This window comes from Ambystoma mexicanum, chromosome 6p, assembly GCF_040938575.1.
Source record: "Ambystoma mexicanum isolate Mex_15411 chromosome 6p, UKY_AmexF1_1, whole genome shotgun sequence".
Classification (NCBI taxonomy): Eukaryota; Metazoa; Chordata; class Amphibia; order Caudata; family Ambystomatidae; genus Ambystoma; species Ambystoma mexicanum.
The window spans coordinates 1,199,614,841-1,199,637,311 of record NC_090935.1 but is presented as its reverse complement, the minus strand read 5'-3'; the positions used below and the strand labels follow the sequence as shown (position 1 = coordinate 1,199,637,311).

General features: G+C 42.2%; 1 protein-coding gene across 2 annotated transcripts in view; it reads right to left on the bottom strand.

Moving 5' to 3' along the window:
* Positions 1 to 22,471, bottom strand: part of GOLM1 (golgi membrane protein 1) — a 499,462-nt gene that overhangs the window by 256,861 nt on the left and 220,130 nt on the right. The window contains exon 3 of one of the 2 annotated variants that reach the window (XM_069625846.1): positions 4,951 to 5,130. The exons of the other annotated variant lie outside the window; for it this stretch is intronic. Within the exon in view, the coding sequence (XP_069481947.1) occupies positions 4,951 to 5,130 (180 nt within the window). The remainder of the gene's footprint in view (positions 1 to 4,950; positions 5,131 to 22,471) is intronic. 2 annotated transcript variants of the gene reach the window in all.

The window sequence follows — 22,471 nt, the reverse complement described above, 5'->3', positions numbered from 1 at the left end:
ACAAAGAGCAGCTCAAATGGCATATAAACCATCTTAACCAACAAAGGAACAAAACTTCAAAACACCCAGAAGGTAGACCAATTTTCTACCAACAGGGGCAAACTATTGTCTTCAGTTACTCAGTCACATGATATTTTCTTGAAGGTGAAAGATAATCTTTTAGTCAGCTTACGGAGCTGTCTATGTTCATTTTGCAAAGTGATCTATAGGTCCAACAGTACTGAGGGCTTTTTATAGTTCTGAGCACAGACCAACAGTAGGCGGTGTGGACCACAAGATCCCCCTTAATCATTTCCTCAAGGTGGATGTACCATTTATTAGTGACCAGCGAGTGGACAATTGCTGTGGAAGTGGAGTAACTCCCTGAAGATATTTTAAGTATCATTTTGGAACTCAGGATGATCTAATTTCCAGATAAAGTTCTCAAAATAGAAGCATCTCAGTGGTTCTCTTGCCAAGATTGCACAGTCGACACCTCTTTTTTTCTCCCATTTCCGGCAGATAAACATGGAACAAAATGTAATCGGACAAAATCTCAGTGCATGGGTTTATATCCAACTGTTTAATCCTGAAATTGACTATTTGGGAAAGGACATCAAATATGTTATATACACATGGACAGCACATGATTTAGTAGTATTTGAATAACTGCACATACCACAAATTAAAAAGCTTCCATTGAAGCGGTTTCTTTTTGTTTGCACAGTACACTTACTGTTCATGGTAAAAGATGTTGCAGGCTATAGTATGAAATGTGAAGTCAAGTTCCTAAAGTACATGTTCTGGTTAACTAATAAAAGCAAGTCTCCCCACAGTTTAATAACTGCATTGATGCTTACCGGTTCTCCTTTTCACTTCCATTTTTTTTAATGCAATGTTGTGGTAAGTCAGACAGGAAACGGACACGTTGACATTCTTGAACAAGATTGTTTATTTTAGAAAGAGAAGAAAACCTTTATGCCCTACGTCTAATATGGATTCCCTAGTCTAAAAAATAAACGGATGCTCGTCTGGATGTTTTACAAATTAGGTCTGTCCTCCATCAAACCTAAACTGTCCTAACATCTGTCCTACCACTATGAAAAGAAAGAAGTAGCCTAGTATAGGATTTCTCTCACCTTAGGTAAATCAGGGGTGGCTGGTTTTCAGACCCTGGCTGCCGCCAAAGCGTTCTTAAGGTCCTTTCCAGTTCTTGGCCTGGTAGTTCCAGTAAACAAAACAATGTCTCTCTGCAATCACTTGGCAAACAACGGCTTCTCAGTCAGTTCGAAAAATTTCTGGTTTATTCCGTCTTCCGGGATGTATTAAACAGAACAGGTTCCTCTAATCTGTAAAGGTCACTATTTACAAAAAACACCTCTTTATCCTTGGTCAAATATTTCTACCATCAGCATCGGGTGGGCTGCAGGACTGCTTGGACGGCTCGTTTGTGGTTTCTCTTAACACCTCGTGGGATCTTTGGATTTTCAGCCCAGCGCGGACTATGGGCCTACTTTGCCCTGCTTCGGTTGTGGTTTCTCTCACACGCCTTCAGAAGTCTTAGATCACCAGCCTGGCGTGGAATACAGGTTTCTCTACCCTGGTTTTTCTCATCACTTCTGGCCTCCCTTCATGGGGTATTCAGATTTTTAGTACCATGTGTGCCTGGTTGTGGCATCATCATCCTCCTACTCTTATAATACAGTGTTCTTTTTTTTCCAGCGGAAGTACTTGGTAGTGGAAGCTGTCTCTCCAAGAAGCGCTGACCCATGTTATCGTACCGGCCCTGGATTGCGCAGTCGACGTCCTTGCATCGGTTCTTCCCTTCAGTGTCAGAGAAGCAGGGCGCCAGTACGTCGCTTTTCATTTGGTTTTGCTTCCTTTCTCAGTGGTCCCTGGCGCATTGCAATTTCTGCCTCTGTCGAAGGTGCAGCGTTTCCCAGGCTGCCTTGGGTCTCCACCCACCATGCCAACAGCGTGGCTCTCTGGTTCTGCTCCTCCTGCAAGAGAGAGACGTCCTCCACTGCACGGCTGCGCAAGCCAGCGTTTTTTGCTTTCTAGTGGATTCTTCCTTGTTTTGTTGACACACCCGTGTTTCAGATCCCTCCCAGGAATGGAAGAGAAGATTCCATTGGTCCTAGTTCTCAAAAAGAGGCAACAAATAAAGGTCAGAAATCAAGCCATCCACATTAAAGTGGCCCTCTATATGCCCTGTTTCGTGCCCACATAACCAACTAACACTTGAGACTTTGCAGTAAGGGGAGGTGAAAGGAAAACTTGGGAATTCCTCGTCCCTAAAGCGGGGGCTCACCCCACTGGGATCCCGCTTGCCCTGTTGAGGACTTTGCATAGCGGCTCACCTCCCTAGTCCCAAAGGGGGTGGATCCCCCTGGGAGAGAAGGGACAATTTCTCTGGATTTGTCAGAAAGTACCTTTTGAGTAAAATCCCCACACTTCACTGCAAATTCAGCTAAATGCAGTAGTCCACAAAGACCAGTTGGACCTCAACATGTCCCGAGGTAAATGACTCTACACTAGCACACAAAGTTGAGAAAAAAAATAAATACTTAAAAGCTTCATGCATTATGATGGTACTACATTCTAATATTCCAGGCAAAATAAATTGCCTTTTAATGTTTAAAAAGTTAAAAATCTTAACAATGAGGTCAAACTAATACATTTTACTTTGAAAGAATTGTAGACAGTAAAACCTGTGCAACATTGGTCAGGCTCTGGCATGGCCGACTTCTTTCCTTTCTGACCGACCCTCCCAGGTCCAACTTGGGTCCTTCCTCTCTGTTATCTTTTTCTCTACCTGTGGTGTCCCCCAGGGGTCTAATCTCTCTCCCTGGCTTGTTCAACCAATACCTGGCACTCCTTGCCCACCGCATTGCTGCTCTCTGCCCCAACTTTCAGTGCTATGCGGATGACACCCAGCTCATCTTCAGGCTACCCTCGGCCTCCTCCTCTCCTTCCCTCATCTCGGATTGTGTCTGCTATCCAGGAGTGGTGTGCCGCCAATGACCTCTGCCTTAATGCCAGTAAGACAGATTCTCCTCATCGGCACACCCACTCCCTCCTTTCCTGCAGCTCTCTCGCCGGCCTCTCTTGGCCCTCTTCCTGCTCCCACCTGCAAGGCAAAAAACCTCAGGGTCATCTTCGACTCCACTCTCCTTCTCCCCTCACATCTCCGACGTCTCTAAGAAGTCACACTACCAGCTGCACCTCCTCTGAGGTATTCTTCCTTTCCTCTCCTTCCCCCAGAAGCTCAAAGTCTCCAGAGCTCTGGTTCTCTCTAGGCTGGACTATTGCAACAGCCTCTTTCTAAATCTGCCTGCTTCTACTCTCCTCCCTCTGCAACTTATCCAGAACAGAACTGCGAGACTTGTCCATGGCCTCAAGCCCAGGGATCATATCTCTCCAGTACTAAAATCTCTGCACTGGCTGCCAGTGGCTGCGAGGATTAAGTTCAAAACCCTCTGCATCGTAAACAAGGCCTTCTGGGGGCTGGGGCCAAAATACCTTCAACTCTCTCTTCCTAAATATCTTCCTTCTCGAGCTCTCCGCTCATCCGCCTCCAACTCCTTCAAGGTCAGTTGCTTCTCCAAGCAGCGAGTTGGTGGTAGATCTCTTTCTTCGGCTTGTCCCTCCCTCTGGAACAGCCTCCTTTCCTCCCTTAAACTTGAGGAGAACCATCTCCAGTTCTGGAAGCCCCTCAAAACCTTTCTCTTTGCTTCTGCTTTTTCTCCTCCTCTCCTCTGCGGACCTCCTGGCTGTTACCGGAACTTCACTGGCTACCAGGACACCCTCTGATCTCGGGCCCGGGCCACCACCCACCAGCGTCACACACCTGCACTGCCCTCCCGGCAACCCCCGCACTTGGTGACTGTTCCTGTATCCCTACAGTCCCCCCCTACCAGCCTGTGACACTTGATGTCTGCACTTACCCTTGCCACATGCTGGCCGTTACTTACTGTATCTATTCCCATGTACTGCACTGTTCCCTGCCCCCTTCACACGCACTTGTGCGATCTGAACGACACCTGGCCTAGTTGGATCATTGTCTGTCCTCCCTCTGTTCCCCTCCCTTGCCGCATCGCGTCTTGAAACACTTGTGTACAGGCGCGTTATAAATGCCATATCATAATTGTCAAAGAAGAAAAAAATACCTCAATTTTTTAAGGAGGTGGTGCTCCACTTTTCAAGGAGACACACTAACTAACAAGTATACACTCCCCAATTTACTATAACTACCTTCCTTTATCTAGGAGCCACTTATACCCCCATCTGTTTAACAAGGGGGAGCCTTCCATTTTACAAGGGGGCACACCCTCTATTTTACAAGAGGAAGCTCCCTTCATTTAAAAAAGGTAACATTCGCCCCTTTTAAAAAATGAGGTGCCATTTTCCAAAGGGACACTTCCACCATTAGCCAAAGAGGCATCCGCTTTATAGTCTTCGGAGAGAAAATGATGCACATCTTCCATGCTACACACACAGGGAGTCGCTTCCCCTTCTTACCAAAATATTTTCCACTTAGCATTCCCTTGGAAACCTCCCCCATTCATGAAGAAAAACCTTCAGCCAAGACCCTCAGGCTATTTGCAGAAAAATAGACAATTCATTTGTAATGGGCTAGTCTTGTAAACACTTGCTGCTACTTTATTTTATTACTAAAACGCCTGCCAGGTTGTGGTTCGGTAAGACACATTGAACTATTATGTACTTTGATGATTCCACTAAATCAGAACAAAGTAATATTTAAATATCCTCCTTATAATTGCTGCATTAAAAATCAGGCACTGTACAAAAAGGTGTCCATTCTATATTGGCTTCATACAGAAAAAGTTAAATCTCTCTAAATGAATGGCACCATTAATGAATTACATAAAGACTGAAGATGCTAAACACAGACTCTTACAAGCACACATTTAAGTACAGCTGCATGATGTGACTTGCAGAGGCACTTACCTTTTCATTTGTACACCTCATGTTGAAAGACTCAAGCTGTGTCATGTGCAAAGAGTGGATTTCTTCAAGCTGCCCCTTCTGCTTCTCCAGCTTCTCCTCAAATTCATTCTTTTTAATTTCAACGGCACCTCGCTCGGCGGCAGCCCGTCGCATTCTCCCTTCCAACTCCATGACACGACTCTGAAATAGGTGTAGTGAACACGTTCCAGAAGGGAATACAGCCTGACTAATGCAAGACTCACACAAAACCGCCTTCACACAAATGCAGCAATGCACAAGGACATAGATTTAGGAATAATGTATATTATGGGTGAAGATTTTAATCGTTAAAGGCTAAATGATCAGATAGCACCAACAATTATAATTCCCGCTGATTTATACCAGTAGCAGGAATTTGGGTTCTGTGCTTGCCCCCTGAACAGAAAGCATGCACATGCAAATCAAAGGCCATTCATGCACTTAGCAAAACTGCACATGCAGCACTTAGGATTTCATGTTCATTATTAAACCCAACATGGTGATCGCTGCCATATGTCCAGCTAAACTGGGAAAATGTCCTGGTATAGGAGGAGCCAAGAGCATGAAGACGCCTTGAGGCGCTATTTAGCAAATTGGTTCCATTATTAAGATGTACGGATAACATTTTTATTTTTAGAGATCAAGCTCTACTGTGGAGTTCCAAAAGTCTGACCAATGTTTGCACTTTTACCATTTTGCTACTAGTCATGGTGGAATCAAGTGAAAGAATGGTATAGTTATGGGTGGGGGGAGTTTTGGCAGATTCTGCCCAGGTCCAATTTATATCATTCTATGGATTGGAAATAACGTCCATTCATAGCTCCAGGCATACACCAAAATGTTGCCTAGGATTTCTAATTTGTATGTAACCTCTCCCTCAAAAAGAGAAGCTCCATAAATCATGTACCATGTGTGCCAAGGGAGATAAACCATACATGTTAACTGGAAACCCAAGATACCAGTGGATGTTCCATTCTAAATGTATATTTACTATTAATTGTGCATACTTGGAGAGCCCAGTATTCGCTTCAACAAAAGGGTGGATAATTTTTAGATTTTGAGGAGTAGACCCAACTATGCTGAAAGCTGGTTGTGGCTGCAGTCAGATATGCAACAACACAATCCTAAGAGGTGTATGTACATTGCATCAGTGTTTATTGGTTTTTATTAATATCGCGGGTCTCAACCTACAAATCAAACCTACAACTAACTCGGCCAGTTACCAGATTCCACAGGCTACAGAGAAGGATGCGAGCACAAAACAAACTCTGAAACAAATGGATCCAAGGGCTAGTCTTCCTGCTGCTGTTTCAATTGTTAGTATTTGATTTGTAAAAAAATAGATTCATGCAGGACAGATGACAAGGATAGTGGGTGGATACATTTATGCAGGGAACAAAGTGCTCAGAGACTTCAGGTCTTGAGCACGTGACTGGTTCCGTACACAAACCCCTCCCCCCAGCCCCTTAAGGCATACATTCGTTTTCCAAAATTTATTAGCACTGTTTGCTAATTAACATTTTCTTGATTAGCAAACAAACCCATTTTATTAGCAATGTTGTACTAATATTTTCAACGCCACCAGAAGTTACTTGTACGATACAACTACAAATGAACAACAATGCAGCAGTTGTGTACTACTAAAGTAAGACATTAGTGAGAGAAGTTAGTCCTTGTAAGTTCTTTAAAATTCCACTAGAACTGCAGGTCGAGTAACAGTTTACCCACTCAAACTTATGTATTATACCCATGGCAACGGATGACACCACATTTTAAATGTGCCTTCTGTAAAATGGTGCAGGTCACCACAATCCCACTTTAGCTTGGCACACTGCTGCCATACGGAGGCCAGCCCTGCACAGTGAAACATTTATTTGACAATTACTGCAAACAAAGTAAAGTTTAAATAAAAGTGTCAAACATACCCTACAACTGGTACTGGCCCTTCTTAAAATCTACTCAACTATGTGAATGGGTGAAAATAATTTAGGGGCCCTGGTCGAGTGTCTGTAAAAGGTCATCTGCATGACTGGACACACATAGATCTGATAAAAAGGCTCTGAAAACAGTTTGGCCAGCGTCCTCTAATGCAGGTACTAATGTATAATGTAATCATAATCCTAGAGCAAAGCCAGCTCTGGAGGCTAACTGCAGTGATGGTAATGCAGTAGATCTATAGATGTACAGACTGGATGGAACTACTGACCACTGCTATGGGTAAATACCTAGTTAGCTTAGTTTATTCATTATGTAAGAGGAAAGAAAGTACTAAGCAGAGCGGATAGTGTAGCTGGCAGAGAATGGGGCAAACTAGGTGGAATATTGTAATTAGTGGCCATCTCACTTTCAGGGTAGCTGATATAAACTAACAGAACGATAAGACAGAATGTCAAGGAGAACAGCATCAGCTTGCGAGTGGAGCACATGTTGCAAGCTGTATGTATCCACAAGTTACAGAACTAGGTTTTCCATCTAAAGCATTTGACCATTTGATCATGTACATTTTCAAAAGTGTCCACTCATCAATATCATGCATCTTCCCCAACATTATGAAATATAGTTGACACTATGATAGATACACTAACCTACTCTTTATTGAAAGCATGGAGACAATGCAGTGTTTTACAGTAGCAATGCTGTATTTATGCATTATGTAACAAATTACGTGTTTAGAAATTTAACTGAATGACCGCATTAAAAATAAAGTAAAGTTAACACATACTTTTCTTTGGCAGACAGGATACGGTTAGCTTAATAAAGGTATTATACTGATTACTTCTGGTTTGCAATTATTTTAAAAAGAAAAATAAATTCTTCCTTGCACACTCCCACAGGTCTTTGGCACATAAGGGCGGAGGAGACTGCTGCACTCTCTCCATTAGCCCTTTTGAACTTGCAGTGAACAGAGACAAGAGGGTGGATGAAGCCCTGAAGGCAAGAGAGGAATGCAAGGCGATCTGTACCTTCATTGATCAGGGTAACTTAAATAGCTAGGTTTGCTACACAAGTGCCAATTTAATTAGCAAACCTACAGAATTGCACAGCAAATTGCTATGCAACACTGTTTATTTTATACCTTGACCACTTAATAGAATAGTGGTCAAGGCATTTCAAACTACTTCCTAGCCCTTTATGAAGCCACAGGTGGTCAATCGAAGCTGGCAGCACTAAAAGCTCAGCCTTAGGACACATAATTGTAGAGAAGCAAACAAACACGCATTAATCACATTTAGCCAGATAGCTTCCATTACACTTCTGGGGAATGACCTTACTGTCTTTGATTACAGATAGCCCTTGAACCCAAGCTGCCACATCCTGTCTGAGAGGCATGGCTTCAAGGAGAATGGCCACTGCGCCTGCAAACACACTAGCAGATAGGACCATTAATGATTTATTAGCAATCTAGACTTTTGGAGCCTGCACACCATCCACAATACATCTACTGCTTCTCCCACAGGCACTCACTCTAGCTGTTGATGTGGACTCAAATGTGTACTCTGTTCCTGCAAGGCAGGGAACTAACCAGAGGATCCATGATCCCAAGTCTTGCAACTACCGGCCCCTTTACATCAGAATTGACTGTGGCGTTGCGCATCATAATAGATTATTTTGTATCCTGCAGGAACAGGCCAAATGCCAACCCTCATGAAATCTCCAAGTGAACTCTGAGATAGCTACAGGTACAATCAGCTGGACAGAAGGAGTGGGAAAGCTAACTCATGCATCAGGATACTTTGATTCACCAAAGGGGGTTTACCCAGGACTATGGCACTAGGTTAGGTTAGGCGTCCATAGCACTATGAAAAAAAGTCCAAATAAGACAATGTTATCTGACTTTAATCCATCAACATTCAGTATCAAACGGGTATAACCTGATTCCCCGTCTTAATCCAGGTTTCTTCATCAGATCACATGTTCCTAAAACATTCAGTTCTACCATAATGTATATGTTCATGTGAAATACCTTCAACATATCACTGACTTCTTTCTATTCAGGAGTGGATTTTGTTATTTCAGGCGGTATATATAATGCCCAATGCATAGATACTCTGATTATAATAGGAGGTGATTTCAATGCACAATGCAATAAGGCTAAACAGAAAATAGAAGTTATGTTTGCATCATGGGCATTGCTGCACAAGGGAAACATTAAACAATGTATAAAATGGATGAATTACATGGTAACATTTAGCCTTGATTATTCGACTGCGACAGTAGAGGGTAATCAACTAACTTTACTTGGTCCAATGTGAAACAAGAAAGCTTCATTGACTATGTGTTCATGAGCACTGGTTCAAATCATGCCCGGACTTGGTTTGATAAATACTGCTCTTAGTGATCATAAAGCTCTCAGGGTTGACCTGCCACCTGCATATGAAGTCAATATCCCTGTACTGCAGGGGGAGCTTGAACTGAATCATGGGGGAAACAGAATCAGGTGGTGGGAGAAAAATGTGACAGCTGTAAACAATAGACTACTAAGGGATACACTGTATTGGAATTCACTGGTATTGGAATTCCTGTCAACAGATGTTGAGGGAAGCTGCCATTCTGCTATCAGATTATGCAAATAGATACGCCTCATTGATGGGAAAAACCAGCAGTGTGTGTAAAACAGAGAACTAAGGTGTATGATCTAGATATTGCTACCAACAAGAGCGAGAAATATAAGAACATTAGAAAGATAAAGATGTTGGTAAAAAAAAAGGGGGTGCTTCTTTGCTTGCGAGTTTGCCGTACTAATTTCGAACATCCAAACCAAATATAGGAACTTGTTAAGAATCCATAGAACCCCCGGTAGGACTGCTAGGCAGCAATTAATACACACACTCCTAAATAAGTATGACTCAAAAAATAAATTGGCAGAAGTAAGACTCATCACAGACTCCAAAAATAGGATTATGATTACCCCTATTAGCAAGACGGACAGGGAGAAATATGTTGTGTAATTATATGGATCAGAGGCCATTAGCCCTGCCTCAAGAGAACCCAGCACAATGTATCGTCGGGATAGAATAGTGTTGACAGAGGCAGACATTTATGAGATAATTATGAATTTGAAAGATTCTAGATCCCAGGGTCCCAGACAGACTATCAAATATGGTAATCCGAAAGTATGGGTATCAATATTATATAGTTTGTTCCATAGGGTACTGAGGAATTAAAACATACCTCTGTTTGTACCTGTGCATAAAAAGGGCCCAGCAAACTATAGGCTACTTGCTTTGTTAGATGTTCCCGGCAAACTATTTTGTAACCTACAGCATGAGAAACTTAGAAGATGGGCTAAATGAGTATCAGCAATTATTATCCCTGTAGCAAACAGTCTTTAGGAAGAATATGGGTACATATCACAATATATAGGCATTGCAATATCTGATATGCCACACCCTATTTGACAGTAGAAGGAGCCTGTATATTGGCTTCAATGACTTTACTAAGCCATTTGATATGGTAGACAGAGCCAGATCATGGAGCAAATTGATGAAATGGGCTATAGAACCAGGTTTGCTATACATGATTTGCTTCGTCTATATGAACACATCAGCAGAAATCCGGAGCAACCAGGAAGGGTGTATAATGGATTACATAAAACGAACAAGGAATGGCCCAAAGCAAGGTTTTGTTCTAGCACCCGCATTGCTCTATATTTGGCAAACCTAGGTACTAAATAACTCTTGTCGTTCATTTCCACCTAAAATAGGTTCAAGATCTATTGGCTGGCTCATGTATTCAAATGACATAAAACTCCTTCACTGAACTCAGATTGGTTTGCAGATGGCCTTGATGGCACTCCATAAATATTCTAAAGAAATCAGGCTATAGCTGAATCATGCAAAGCGTAAGATTATGGAGAAAGAAAAAAAAAAAGAAAAAAATCAAACAGCTAAAAACTTTGTTTGGAAAATTGACGGAGAAAAAATAGAAAAAAGTGAACACATATGTATCGGTGTGTGCCCATCTCCCGCACTTGTTGCATCGCCTTGAATAGACAATACATCATTGCAGGGCTTTGTGCAGGTACGACCAAGGAGGGTTGCTCCATTAAAGAGCTGATTCATGTCCATCGTGCAAGTATCATACCAAGTATATTATACGGTCAAGAAATACAAAGAACTTGAATGGCTCAAGGTGTTAGAGGGGAAGCTTTAGAGATGTGCATTGGAGTTGCGCCATGGGTCTTGTGAAGGCATCAAGAAGAAAGACACAGACAATATATTCCAGATTCAAAATAATCAATGTTATTAACTTAATTTTCAGGATGGAGAAAGGCCTATCTTGCTCTGTGCTAAAGTGGGATTTCCCTACCTAAATAAAACTAAGGAAAATCTGAACCAAGTTCCAAGTCACATAATTCAAACAGCCTTAAAGTGAAATGTTCCTTGTCAAAGCTCAGGGCTCCCTTCCCCAAGCGACACACTTCAAAACGAAACACCAAATGTCCTTGTCTTCCGCAGTTTAGTTAAATGTTGTTAAATACACAGTTTGGATAATTTTGTAGCTTTCACACATGTTGAAGAAATGTCACTGTAAAGTAGGCTTCAGTATCCTTTGGTTGTCTGTTCCTTTCAAATCATATTACATTATATTTCAGCATGATGTGGTTGGTTTAGAAATATATTAATTTTAGCTCTCCTTTTGGCTTTGGTTAGTAGCAAAGTTCTAATTCCATTCGGTATTCAATAATTAAATCTTTACCTTAGGGTGCATTTTCCCTTCATCTTATAGTTCAATAATTGTTCATTTCACTTTAACTGAATAGTTCGATATTCAGAGACCTTCGAAAATTTGTTTCTTGCCACACGCGACCACTGCTAAAAAATATTTCCCTGTGTTTAATAGTGGACAAATATAACTGTTTGTTTCACTTTAATTGATTTGTTCAGCATTCAGAGACTTTCAAAAAAGTGTTCCTTGCCATGCGCGACCATTCCGATACAAAGTATTTCCCTCTTTGTGATAATGGACAAGCATAGTTCGTTTGACTTTAATTGAGCAAGTCAATGTTCTGAGACCTTAGAAAACGTGCATCTCACCACACGCGACCACTTTGATACAAAGTATTTCAGGAAAAGCTGAAGTTCACCCACGCACACAGGTCTTCCCCAAATATCAGAAACTCACTGGTCGCTTTGAATATTGGTGCCACAGCACGGCTCACACAGCCTTCTTCCTTCAGTGTCGGGCTCCAGTTCCTGCCCCTGAGACACTCATGCGGTGGTCCTCCACCACAAGGGAAAAGAGCACGTTGAATAGAAAGGAAAGGGGCAGCCTCCCAGCACGGCTTCCTTCACCTTTCCCTGTCTGCTCCAGGGAGTGCCCACTCCCACTCCACGTTAGAGTCTCCTCTGCTTCCTGCACCAGCCTCCTGGTCCTTCTGTCGTTCCCCTCTGCCACTGGGTTGGACTCCACTTATACACCTGCAGCCCTTTGATCATCCACACCTGCAGCCTGTTAATCAGCCTTGCCTGACCACCATTAAGAGGACATGCCTGACCTTCACTACTCTTAGCAGGCATCTTTGTCGTCCCAGTACTAGAATGGTAAAATAGCATAGTCTTCATTGCTCTTAGTTGCCTCTTCTTCGGCCCAGTACTGTCAAGTGTCAATGGGGGGAAATGTAGGGAGCTGTTTTACAATAGCCCATAAAGGTTGGGTTGGTTGTCATCGGAAAAGGCGGATACCATGTCTCGCCCAAGGACATCCCACTCCAAGTCCCCAAGGACCCTCCACCCAGGTGATCCTCCCTTGCTTCTCCACCCCTCCTCCCCCATTGTCGGCATCCAATAGTGATGGTCTTTCCCTGGACACCTGCGAAGAGGATCCAAGGAGTCGAGGAGAGAGAATACCTTCAGGTTGCTCACAGTCTGCTGTCGAAGCAATTTGCATGGAATTGGGCTTGGTCCGCCCGATAACTATTAGCAAAATCAAAAGAAGCATCCTTCTCCATAAGATTATGAATGATTTGGGTGACACTCAATGTTGTTGATACAGCGCTAATGGCAACAATTTAGCGAGGGATTGTATACAGATGAGGGAATGGATGGTTGCATGCAATGAGTTCTATAGGGTAATAGGGTTGACATGGATTTTAATGAAAACCCTACAATAGTTAAACAGTTAAAGGAGAGGGCCTATAATTGGCACCAAATAAGAAACATTGAATATCTATATGGAAAGAAAACATTTAAAGATTAAGTGGGAAAAATATTTGTATATCCATTTACCTACCTAATAACATGGGAGGACCTTACTTTAAGATACTTCGATTTAAGTTGAGATTACATTTGCTGCCATCACTTATGATACAGGGCCAGAGAAAGCGCATACTACATGTGTCCAGTGATAAAGTTGACGACAAAACTCCTGCAGCAAAAATGCGGTTTTAAAAAATGCACTCTTCAACGCATACATATGCTGGGGGTGGGTTAGGGTTATCACTTATTGTAAGGCGAGTATGGGGGTGCTGCAGGGGACTCCCCCCTCATATAAGTGCAAAAAGAAATTAATAGGTTTTTTCAGCCGCAGGTTTTTTCCAGTGACCATATCGCATACAACCTGCTCCCCAAATGTCCCGAGCTAGAAGAATATTATATGAAAAAATATGGAGTGATGGGTAGACTAGGGGGATCTGTAATGGCAGATTTATTGTGTAAATCTATATTTAGTATGACTACTGGTCGTTGACCTTGGTTGCATACAAGGTGTAGGAATTGCCAAGATCGAGATGTTAGTAGTCTGCTGGTAAAAATGTAAATATGAAACTACAGGCTCTACTCGTCCATGCTACTTCAAAAGTGTAGAAGATGTAACAATAAGTGACAGGGTGCTGCTGTGCAAACTGGAATGTAAAGCACAAATTAAATGTAATATGTTTTACTGGTATTGTATTTTAAACAATGATTGCATAGATGTTAGTGATTAGAGTGATACAGTGTAAATAGGAATGCAAAATACGAATCGAATGAATTAGTTTTTGTAAGTATTTAATTATAGTTAATGATTGTACAGATTTTAGCATATTGTTTATATACTGTATGAAATGTAATGCCAATTATAGTTCTGTAAGACGTAAAGTGAATAGATTTATTTTAACCATAACACTAATAAAAAAACAAAAAAGATACTTGGAATCAATACGTTATGATTACACTTAACCACTTGGTTAGTTGTTGAATTTGGTTGAAATAGCAGATACACTGTGGAAAAGTGGGGTTCCTGATAACTGATTAGAGTAGTGATGTAGTGGGTTCAAGTGTTAATCCTTGAGGGCAAAAAAAGAGGTGGGAATTAGAAAATAACTTTTGTCGGTGGGGCAGGGAGTGGGGTTTCAGGATAAATGACATAAATTGAGGCAGTTACAATCCAGCATAAGGTGTCCCCCTTTGGTTAGGAATTTGTTAACTTGTCTTTTTTTTAACATTCTATTTTATTCAGTTTTCAGTTCACAACATAAAAAGAACACAATCAAGCATGTAAACATAATTTTAATCCATAGTCACTTTTCACAAACCCCTCCTCCCCTGGTCCCCAACCCACCACCCACCTTAGTGCGGATAAGTAACCGAAAATATAATAGTCAAATAGTCAACAACCTTGTATCCAATCATTTTCCAATTAGGGGATGAATATTGTAGGTGTCACTCAACCCAACCCATAGTGCAATCCTCAAGGGTTTACCAAAACCTTTATGAATATTAGTCCATCTTTCCACCATATTTCTGTAAAAAAAGGAGGACCATTCCCCCTCTCGGGAAACTCCCCAACCCCCTCCCCCCCTCATGTATTAACAACATAATGTTTTACATTACATATATCTCTTTGGCCTTAGTCGCCCATTCTCTTTCAATCGGTATATATTCCTTTTCCAGGTAGTCGCTCAACAGACCCTGGCGGCTAACAATGTGAATGGGGCATGTGCAGGCGGGTCCCCTTTCAACCCAAATAAGACCAAGGTGGGGGGTCTTTCTGTCAATCCTTTCTATCCCCCAATCCACCCCAGGGCTTGACTACACTTTTTCACAAAACCACCACATATGATGATATGATATGGTATTTGTAACGCGCCTATACACAAGTGTTTCAAGGCGCGAGAAGTACTTAGCTCTTTAACCATATTTCTGCCAACACTGCAGGCTCACTGCCGAGAACATTTTTGAAAGTCTTACCGGGTCGTATTGCCGCCTGTGTAATAATTGTACCCCATACAATTCTAAATTGTCTTTAACAGTACAATCGCTCAATACAAGCAGTGTATTCAAAACTTGTAATGGCTAGATTCAAACCTTCAATCTTATCATGATCAACACCTATCTGAACTACTTAAACTCACTGTACCCAAATCCTGCATCACTAATACCAATATTTCATATATCTGCATTCCATCTAATGGTTAAGAGACATTTCCTGGGAATTACCAGTGTTTTCCCATATAAAATTCAGTCGCCCAACAAATGAATCTTCAGGAGCATTTATTTACAGCTCTAGCACACATTGCAAACAGAAAGTGCTCTCGCGGACTACGCTCACACATCTCCTTCATATCACTTGTAAGATGTGACTTGTTTTCAAAAAGGAAACGTGGACCAGTCCAGTCATTTTAAGCAATTTCATGTCCAACAGTCCCAGAAACTGCCAGAACCACCTCAAAAATAAAATAAGGAGGTACAAGACTATTCTGTTCCAAGTCTAATTTCAATAGGTTCTTCTGTAGTCGTTGTCTTAAGGCAATTCATGCTGCTATGGGTGCCTTGCAAGTCTCCAAATCAATATTGTGCTGGCAAGGACTTGGACTGAGATTCGGAAATCTAATCCCACCTTTAGTCGTACAGACTGCAGGGCACCAGATAGCTTTTGCACATACAAAAATGCATGTAGCATCCCTGATATCAACCCGCGCCACTGCCCCACTCCATTTAAACCCACAAAGATATCATTTGTCCTCGAGGCACATTCACATTATGCCTAAATCTAGAGAGCAGGGATGGAAACGCTAGGTTGACTAAGGTCCAGCCAGCCAAGGATATTACTCATCATGGCTTGGTGAAACTGTATTATCAAAGGGTGTGAGGTTAAGCCCAAGGCAATGCTTTGCAGATCCATTTCAGAGGACTGAGCTGCTGAAAAGCTGGTGACACTGTCTAGGTCCGAACAAGGAGTACTGGTACTGTCTGGAGGAAGATGGCCCATTTGATATGGAAGTCACATAAAAGAAACATTCTCAACTACAGTTTGTGTTTGGCAATTGTTGACATTGACCACAGCTGCTTCCCCATTGCTTAATGTTTATGCACAGAACCGGCTGCACTGAAGTGGTTGGCCTCCTGATCATCTCATGGTTAGATTAGTCAAATGATCTAGACTATGGTCTTGACTAAATATCAAAGTGCATGTTCCACATTTTGCAGAAAGTTTAAAATCTAAAGTACTCTGCTTTGTCCAAAGAGCTAAACACAAAACATAAGGGCAACCCACATTAGAAATTGGTGAATGGTCTCAGTGGGAATAAAACGGAGGACAAGGAAACATGCATACCAAGTTTGAAAATATGACACTAGAGCAAATTTGGACAAAGTTGAGGAAAAAATGGAAAGACAATGGGAAAAAAGTATACAAGTGTTTAATTGATTGTACAAAACAATTGAAATCTTCGAACACCACAGCATTCAACTGTAAGCAAATGAAGAAGAAATGGAATTAACAAATTGAATAAAACGTGGGGGTAAAAACCCTCCACACCCAACCAAAATGACCAAAACATCCATCCGTCCACAATCATTTTATTTATTTATTTATTTATATTTATATAGCGCGCAAGTAACCCATGGGCATTGAGGCGCTGTTACTTGCAAAAATCTTAGTTACAGGCATATAGTCATTCATAGGTACATTATGAGTTCCACAAAGTATAGAGCTGACATTTTGGTTGGTACAGTATGTCATTACAGTACAGTTTATGCATTAGGAATATATGAGATGTATTTGACTAGTGCAACGCATCTTATGTGAATAAGATTGTTTTCAAGGTTTTGCGGAAGGTGCTGAGGGAGGACTCGCCTCTGATTGTGGGAGGTAGGGCGTTCCAGTGCGTGGGTGCGAGATATGGGAAGCTGGATCCGCCCGCTCTGACTTTTTTTACTAATGGCACAGAGAGCATGTTAGTATATGGTGATCTGGTTGGCCTCGTAGAAGAGACGGGGTGGATCCTCTGGGAGAGGTAGTCAGGGGCAGTGAGGTGAATGCACTTGTGGGTCAGTGTCAGTGTCTTGAAGATGATTCGTTCTTTTATTGGGAGCCAGTGTGCTAGCTTTCTGGCCTCCGAGATGTGTTCCCTTTTGGCAATGCCTTGGGCTGCCCGGAGAGCACTATTCTGAATGATTTGCAACCTCTCTAGGTTTCTGTTGGAGGTGCCTAGAAAGAGTACATTGCAATAGTCAAGCCTGGATCCAGTGATGGCTCTGGCTATGTTAGTGCAGTTCTCTTTGGAGAGAAAGGGCCTGACTGCGTTGATAAGTTTGGCATGGTATGCAGCTGCAGAGGCTATAGCGTTGACTTGTTTATCCATGGATAGGTTGGAGTCCAAGTAGACTCATAAAACACTCAAACAACAAAACCAGAAATCATGCGATATCTGAACACTTCTGATCAAGCTTTGCAAAGTCTGCATTTTTAGTGCGATAGCCGGCCTCTATTGTTCTAGTATTAGGAACACGCAACTGCTGCAATCCAAGTCAGCATGATTCAAAGTACACCCTTGTCCTGAGGGATGGGATCTTTAAATCTATGTGACTCCGGAAGATACATGCTGAGATATACATACCTTTTTGAATAAATCCCAGAAAATTATCTATGCCCCTCTTCTTGGATCCCTTCCCTTTTTTAAGCTTGATACCGGCATATAATAAAACAGCATAAAATAAAAATAAAATACACATATTGCCATTCTCATCTCGCAAGACAAGTATATGAGTTTCACTTTACTTTGACTACGCTGGATTAATATGTACGTCCACTCTACCATATTGATGTCTTTGCCCTGAAGAAGGCAGAGTTCCTTTGACAAATAACTTCACCCAAGGCCGAAACTCGAATTGGCATCTTTTAATGCGCGTTATACAAATTACTGTCTTTGCAATTCATTTTTTGGTTGCACAGCTGCCACACGTAGGTGTAACATTACCCAGCATGCCACATGGTACAGAGTAGTTGCACACAGTATTTAATAATATGGTGACTCGTAGTATTCATTACCACTCTTCGGCTTAACAAAATAATTTGTCTATTACTTTAGGTTTTCTGGTTTTATTGTTGTTTGAGTGTTGTATGATTGCAGACAGATGGGTGTTTGATTTGGTTACTTTAGCACAGTTTGTTTGTAACAAGAAGGTTCTTCACCCCCAGGTTTTATTCAATTTTCTATTCAATTTTTCCTTCATTTATTTAATGTTGAATGCTATGCTGTTAGAAGCTTTCAATTGCTTTGCACAATCAAACTCTTGTCCAAAGAGCTTGCAGGGAAAATCACCAAGCTTTCATCCCCACAGAGTACAGGTATACATGCCACCTTGCTACTGGAACAATATATATTTGAAGGTGTCTGGTCTTTCCATCAAAAGGGTTTCCATCGAAACCCTTTCCAACGAATATTTTGCGACAAATATTTTGCATCAAATGCGCATATGGATGGGGTAACGGGTTATTATTCACTGGGGTGGAGTTATAAGGGTAAACAACAGTGGTTTGGGGGGACCCCCCCAAAATGCATTCAATGCAGAAGAATTTGATGGAAAATTTTCGTTGGAAAGGGTTTCGATAGAAACCCTTTCAATGAAAATACTATAAACCATATTTGAACCTTCTAAAGGTCCACAAACTTCAAAATATGCCCGAGAGAAATAAAGGTTTCTCGAAATCTTTGATGGAGGGCTCTTTTCGGAACTACTCACTGTCTACAACCTAGAGGTTTGACTTTTAGACAAGAGGTGGTGAAATGTTTCCCCATTGTCCAGTCAGAGGCAAATGGCACCTTCGGCAATTTGGCTCGAAGAGTAGTGCTGTTCAAGCCCCAGATCATGCCATGAAATACGTAGAACTGTTTAAATGTATTGTCTCGATGTACCTTTTTTCAAACTCTTTTGTCAAAGTTTTACAGAAAGCAACATTATATTGAACCGTACACCATTGTTCTTACAATATGAATGTATGCTTTGATTAAAATCCAACTCGTCCCAAGAATGTCAGATGGCATAGAAGAAACAAAACTCAAATGAAAAATAAACCAAGAACAAAGAATACCACAGGATTACCAACCACATGTTCATACCAATATAAAGATGGTTACCTAATGCTTCAAAAATGTACTGATGATTACCATTCCCAAGAGATCACATCCGAAAAGCACACTGACAAACATTTCTCCTATCCCAGAAAATACAAAGTCATTCTCTGCTCAGAAGGTTGAACTTGAGGACACTCAGTAACGTCTCTGGACAATAGAGCGTGTTATTAAAGTCTAATTTGAAGAACTCCACTCCATAATTTTAAAAGGAGGTCTAATCTTTAGATTGGGAGAACAAAACTTGCTCTAGTGCCATTCATTCCCTAACATGGGATATGTATTGATCATAAGACGAAGAGCAACCTTCTGGGATACCTCAAGCTGCCTTTTTGAAGCTATGGTCAATTCATGGAAAATCTTCCATTCAGCATTTGACCAATCTTGTTACTGAGGAGCCCATATCCCCAGGAGCAGTAACCTAGGACAGAAAGGTACCTGCACACCTAGTATTTTGTCCAAGGCACTCATTTTTTCCAATAAAAAGGAAGTTTCAGGCAAACCCATCAAATGTGAACGGACTCGCCCCTTTCTTGACATCCATGCCAGCAGAGAACCAAACTACCTGGTTATATCCTACCGGATAGGATAAATGCCAATGTTAGAGAATTGTATATGCTTCCGCTTTAATATGCATTGATCTGCTGACATGGGACAAGCGGGGCCAGTCTCTCTCATTCCTCAATCCAACCCCATGTATCCATGAGACCCCTTATATTAGGGCTCCCTGCATTTTTGAGTGTTTTGTACAATATTGTGATAAGATGTTTGGTCCCATTATGAGTAGGCACTACTCTCTCAAACTATGTAAATGGTCTAAATGAAGCATGCCTGATCGAAGGTTGTAAAACCCAATGACTTTAATCTGTGCTTACGTATGCCTATGCAACTCAGTGATTGTAAAAATGTCCTTACCTTGCCCAAAAGATGCAATGCTTCTGCATCAACAGGTCTTGTATTACATCACAGGCGGTAGAGTTGGAAAAGCCCTCAGCTTCATTTTAGGGCATAGGAGAGACCACATGTTGTGCCAGTGATATTGCTGCCATAGGCCCTGATGGGTCTATAATTTGTACTCAACCTCAAGACATTTTTGAGCGACATGCCCACCACCTGATGACCTTCCATGCCAATTTTCTCATTGAGGATTGTAGAGACCACTTGAACAGTATCCACACCTGAGACACATTGTAATTAGGCAATACATCCCGAGCTGGGGGAGCATTATCGGTCAGGTAATACCATGTGGTGTAATTTAAAAGCCACGCCCCACCCCTAAGCGAGGGGTGTATTACTATTATTATCCCAGCATGTTGTACCGGAATACTAATAGGTTTGGCATTTTTCAACTTGAAGAAACAATACAAAACAAGAAGGCCACCATGGATCAGGGAGAAGGAAACTACACATCGTCCCTTCTCCCTTTCCATGGTGGTTATTGCCGTGACGGAGCTGCACCGGGAACACAGTGTGTCCCTCGGCACCAGCAAGTGATGGAGCGCAAGGAGGGTTGGACGGGGGTAGGGGTGGGTTGGATATGTGGAAATTGGGGTTGGAGGAAGGGACACAGGGGGCACACTTACATAGGTACTGTGAGAAACCAGAAGGTGTCTCACCCACTAGTCCCCGGAGTCTGTCTCTCTCCCCCCAATGGCCAGGGAACGGCCATCATCTTTGGATCCAGACCATGGGGGTGGACCAATGTGGGGGGATCACCCGGGTGAGGGGTCTTCGGGGAGTGGGACACCTAATAGCAAGACTTGGTATCCACCTCCCGGTAACACCTTTACCCCAATCCTACCCAGTAGGCTGTTTTGGAACGTCACACCACCCCGCCACCCCTTTCCCGTCGCAAACAGTTTAATTCAGACAGCCCACTCTGGGAGAAAACAGACTCACACCCGACAAGTCCCACTACTATGGTCAGGCAATTACTGGTAACCACGCACACCTGAAAAGGCGGAGCACAAGATCTGAGTGAGGCAAAGCGCATGAAGGAACAGCATTTTACAGATGGCAGCTGAACGAGGGAAGAAAGATGGCAAACCAAGGAGGGTGCACAAGCACAGCAATACCCTTGACCTTTCCTGGGAGAAAGCGTAAGGCCAGGATAACAGACTGAAGAATCCTGCATTGTGTGTCGGAGATACCCAGGGCCCTCCTGCATGGCGGACCGAGTCGGGGAGGAGCAGCAGCTGCCATAGTACCGTCCTTGGTCCCAAGATCAAAAAACCGAAAGAAAGATCAACACAGCCGGTGAATTGGGGAGACTGATGGAACACCGCTCTGTGTTGAGTGTTGAAGTCAAGGTTGCAAGCGGCAACATTGTATAAAGAGCGCAAGAACGAAGATTAGTAACGGGTATGATGAAAGACACGAAAAAAGCTTAATTGCTGATGGATGTTTGAACTTTAACAGAGAAAGATACAATACCAGTGAGAGTGGTCCGGCACCGCGAGTGGTTGTCAATCGAAGGTCTCGGAGGTATCCAGCCAAGAAGTGGCAGTAAAAGATGAGAATGAGAAATGAAGTGAATCGAAGTGGTCCTGCAACGGTTTGAGCAAAATCCATTGCACAATCGAAAGGATTTGATTTCTGATACAAAGAGGAAAGCGTAGAAAGTGAGATTACGTGGTCTGAGCCTGAACAATTGTGAACATTGTTCTTAAGCCCAAACGAGGAAGACCAATTGTGAACATTGTGCTTAAGGGTTCCAAGCCCGAACAAGGGAGATCTGTGGTCTTAGCCTAATCGAGGGAGACCAATTGTGAACATTGTGTTAAAAAGGGGGCCTGAGCCTGAAGGAGAGAGACCCATGGTGAAAAGTGAATCGAGAACTTGTAGATGTGAAAATCCTGATAAGAAAGGAACTTTGGTGCTCAATTGTTACATCAGGCCCTCTGCAATAAGAGACTTTTGTTGGGAAGAAGACTTTGGCAGACGGCCCAGATACCTATGCTTTGAACTATATCCTTATGGCAGAAAACCCAGTGTGTGCTAAGCTCGAGCATGCCACCTTGTCCTTTGCTGAAAACATGGGGAAGGGAAGTCAACTGCTCAACTATCCTGACATCTCTTGAACCCTTTTCTTTTTGCATACATTGTTGTCCCACACCATTTGTATTTAGAAGTAAGGATTAGAAATAGGTTTATTAGTATAGGCCTTTT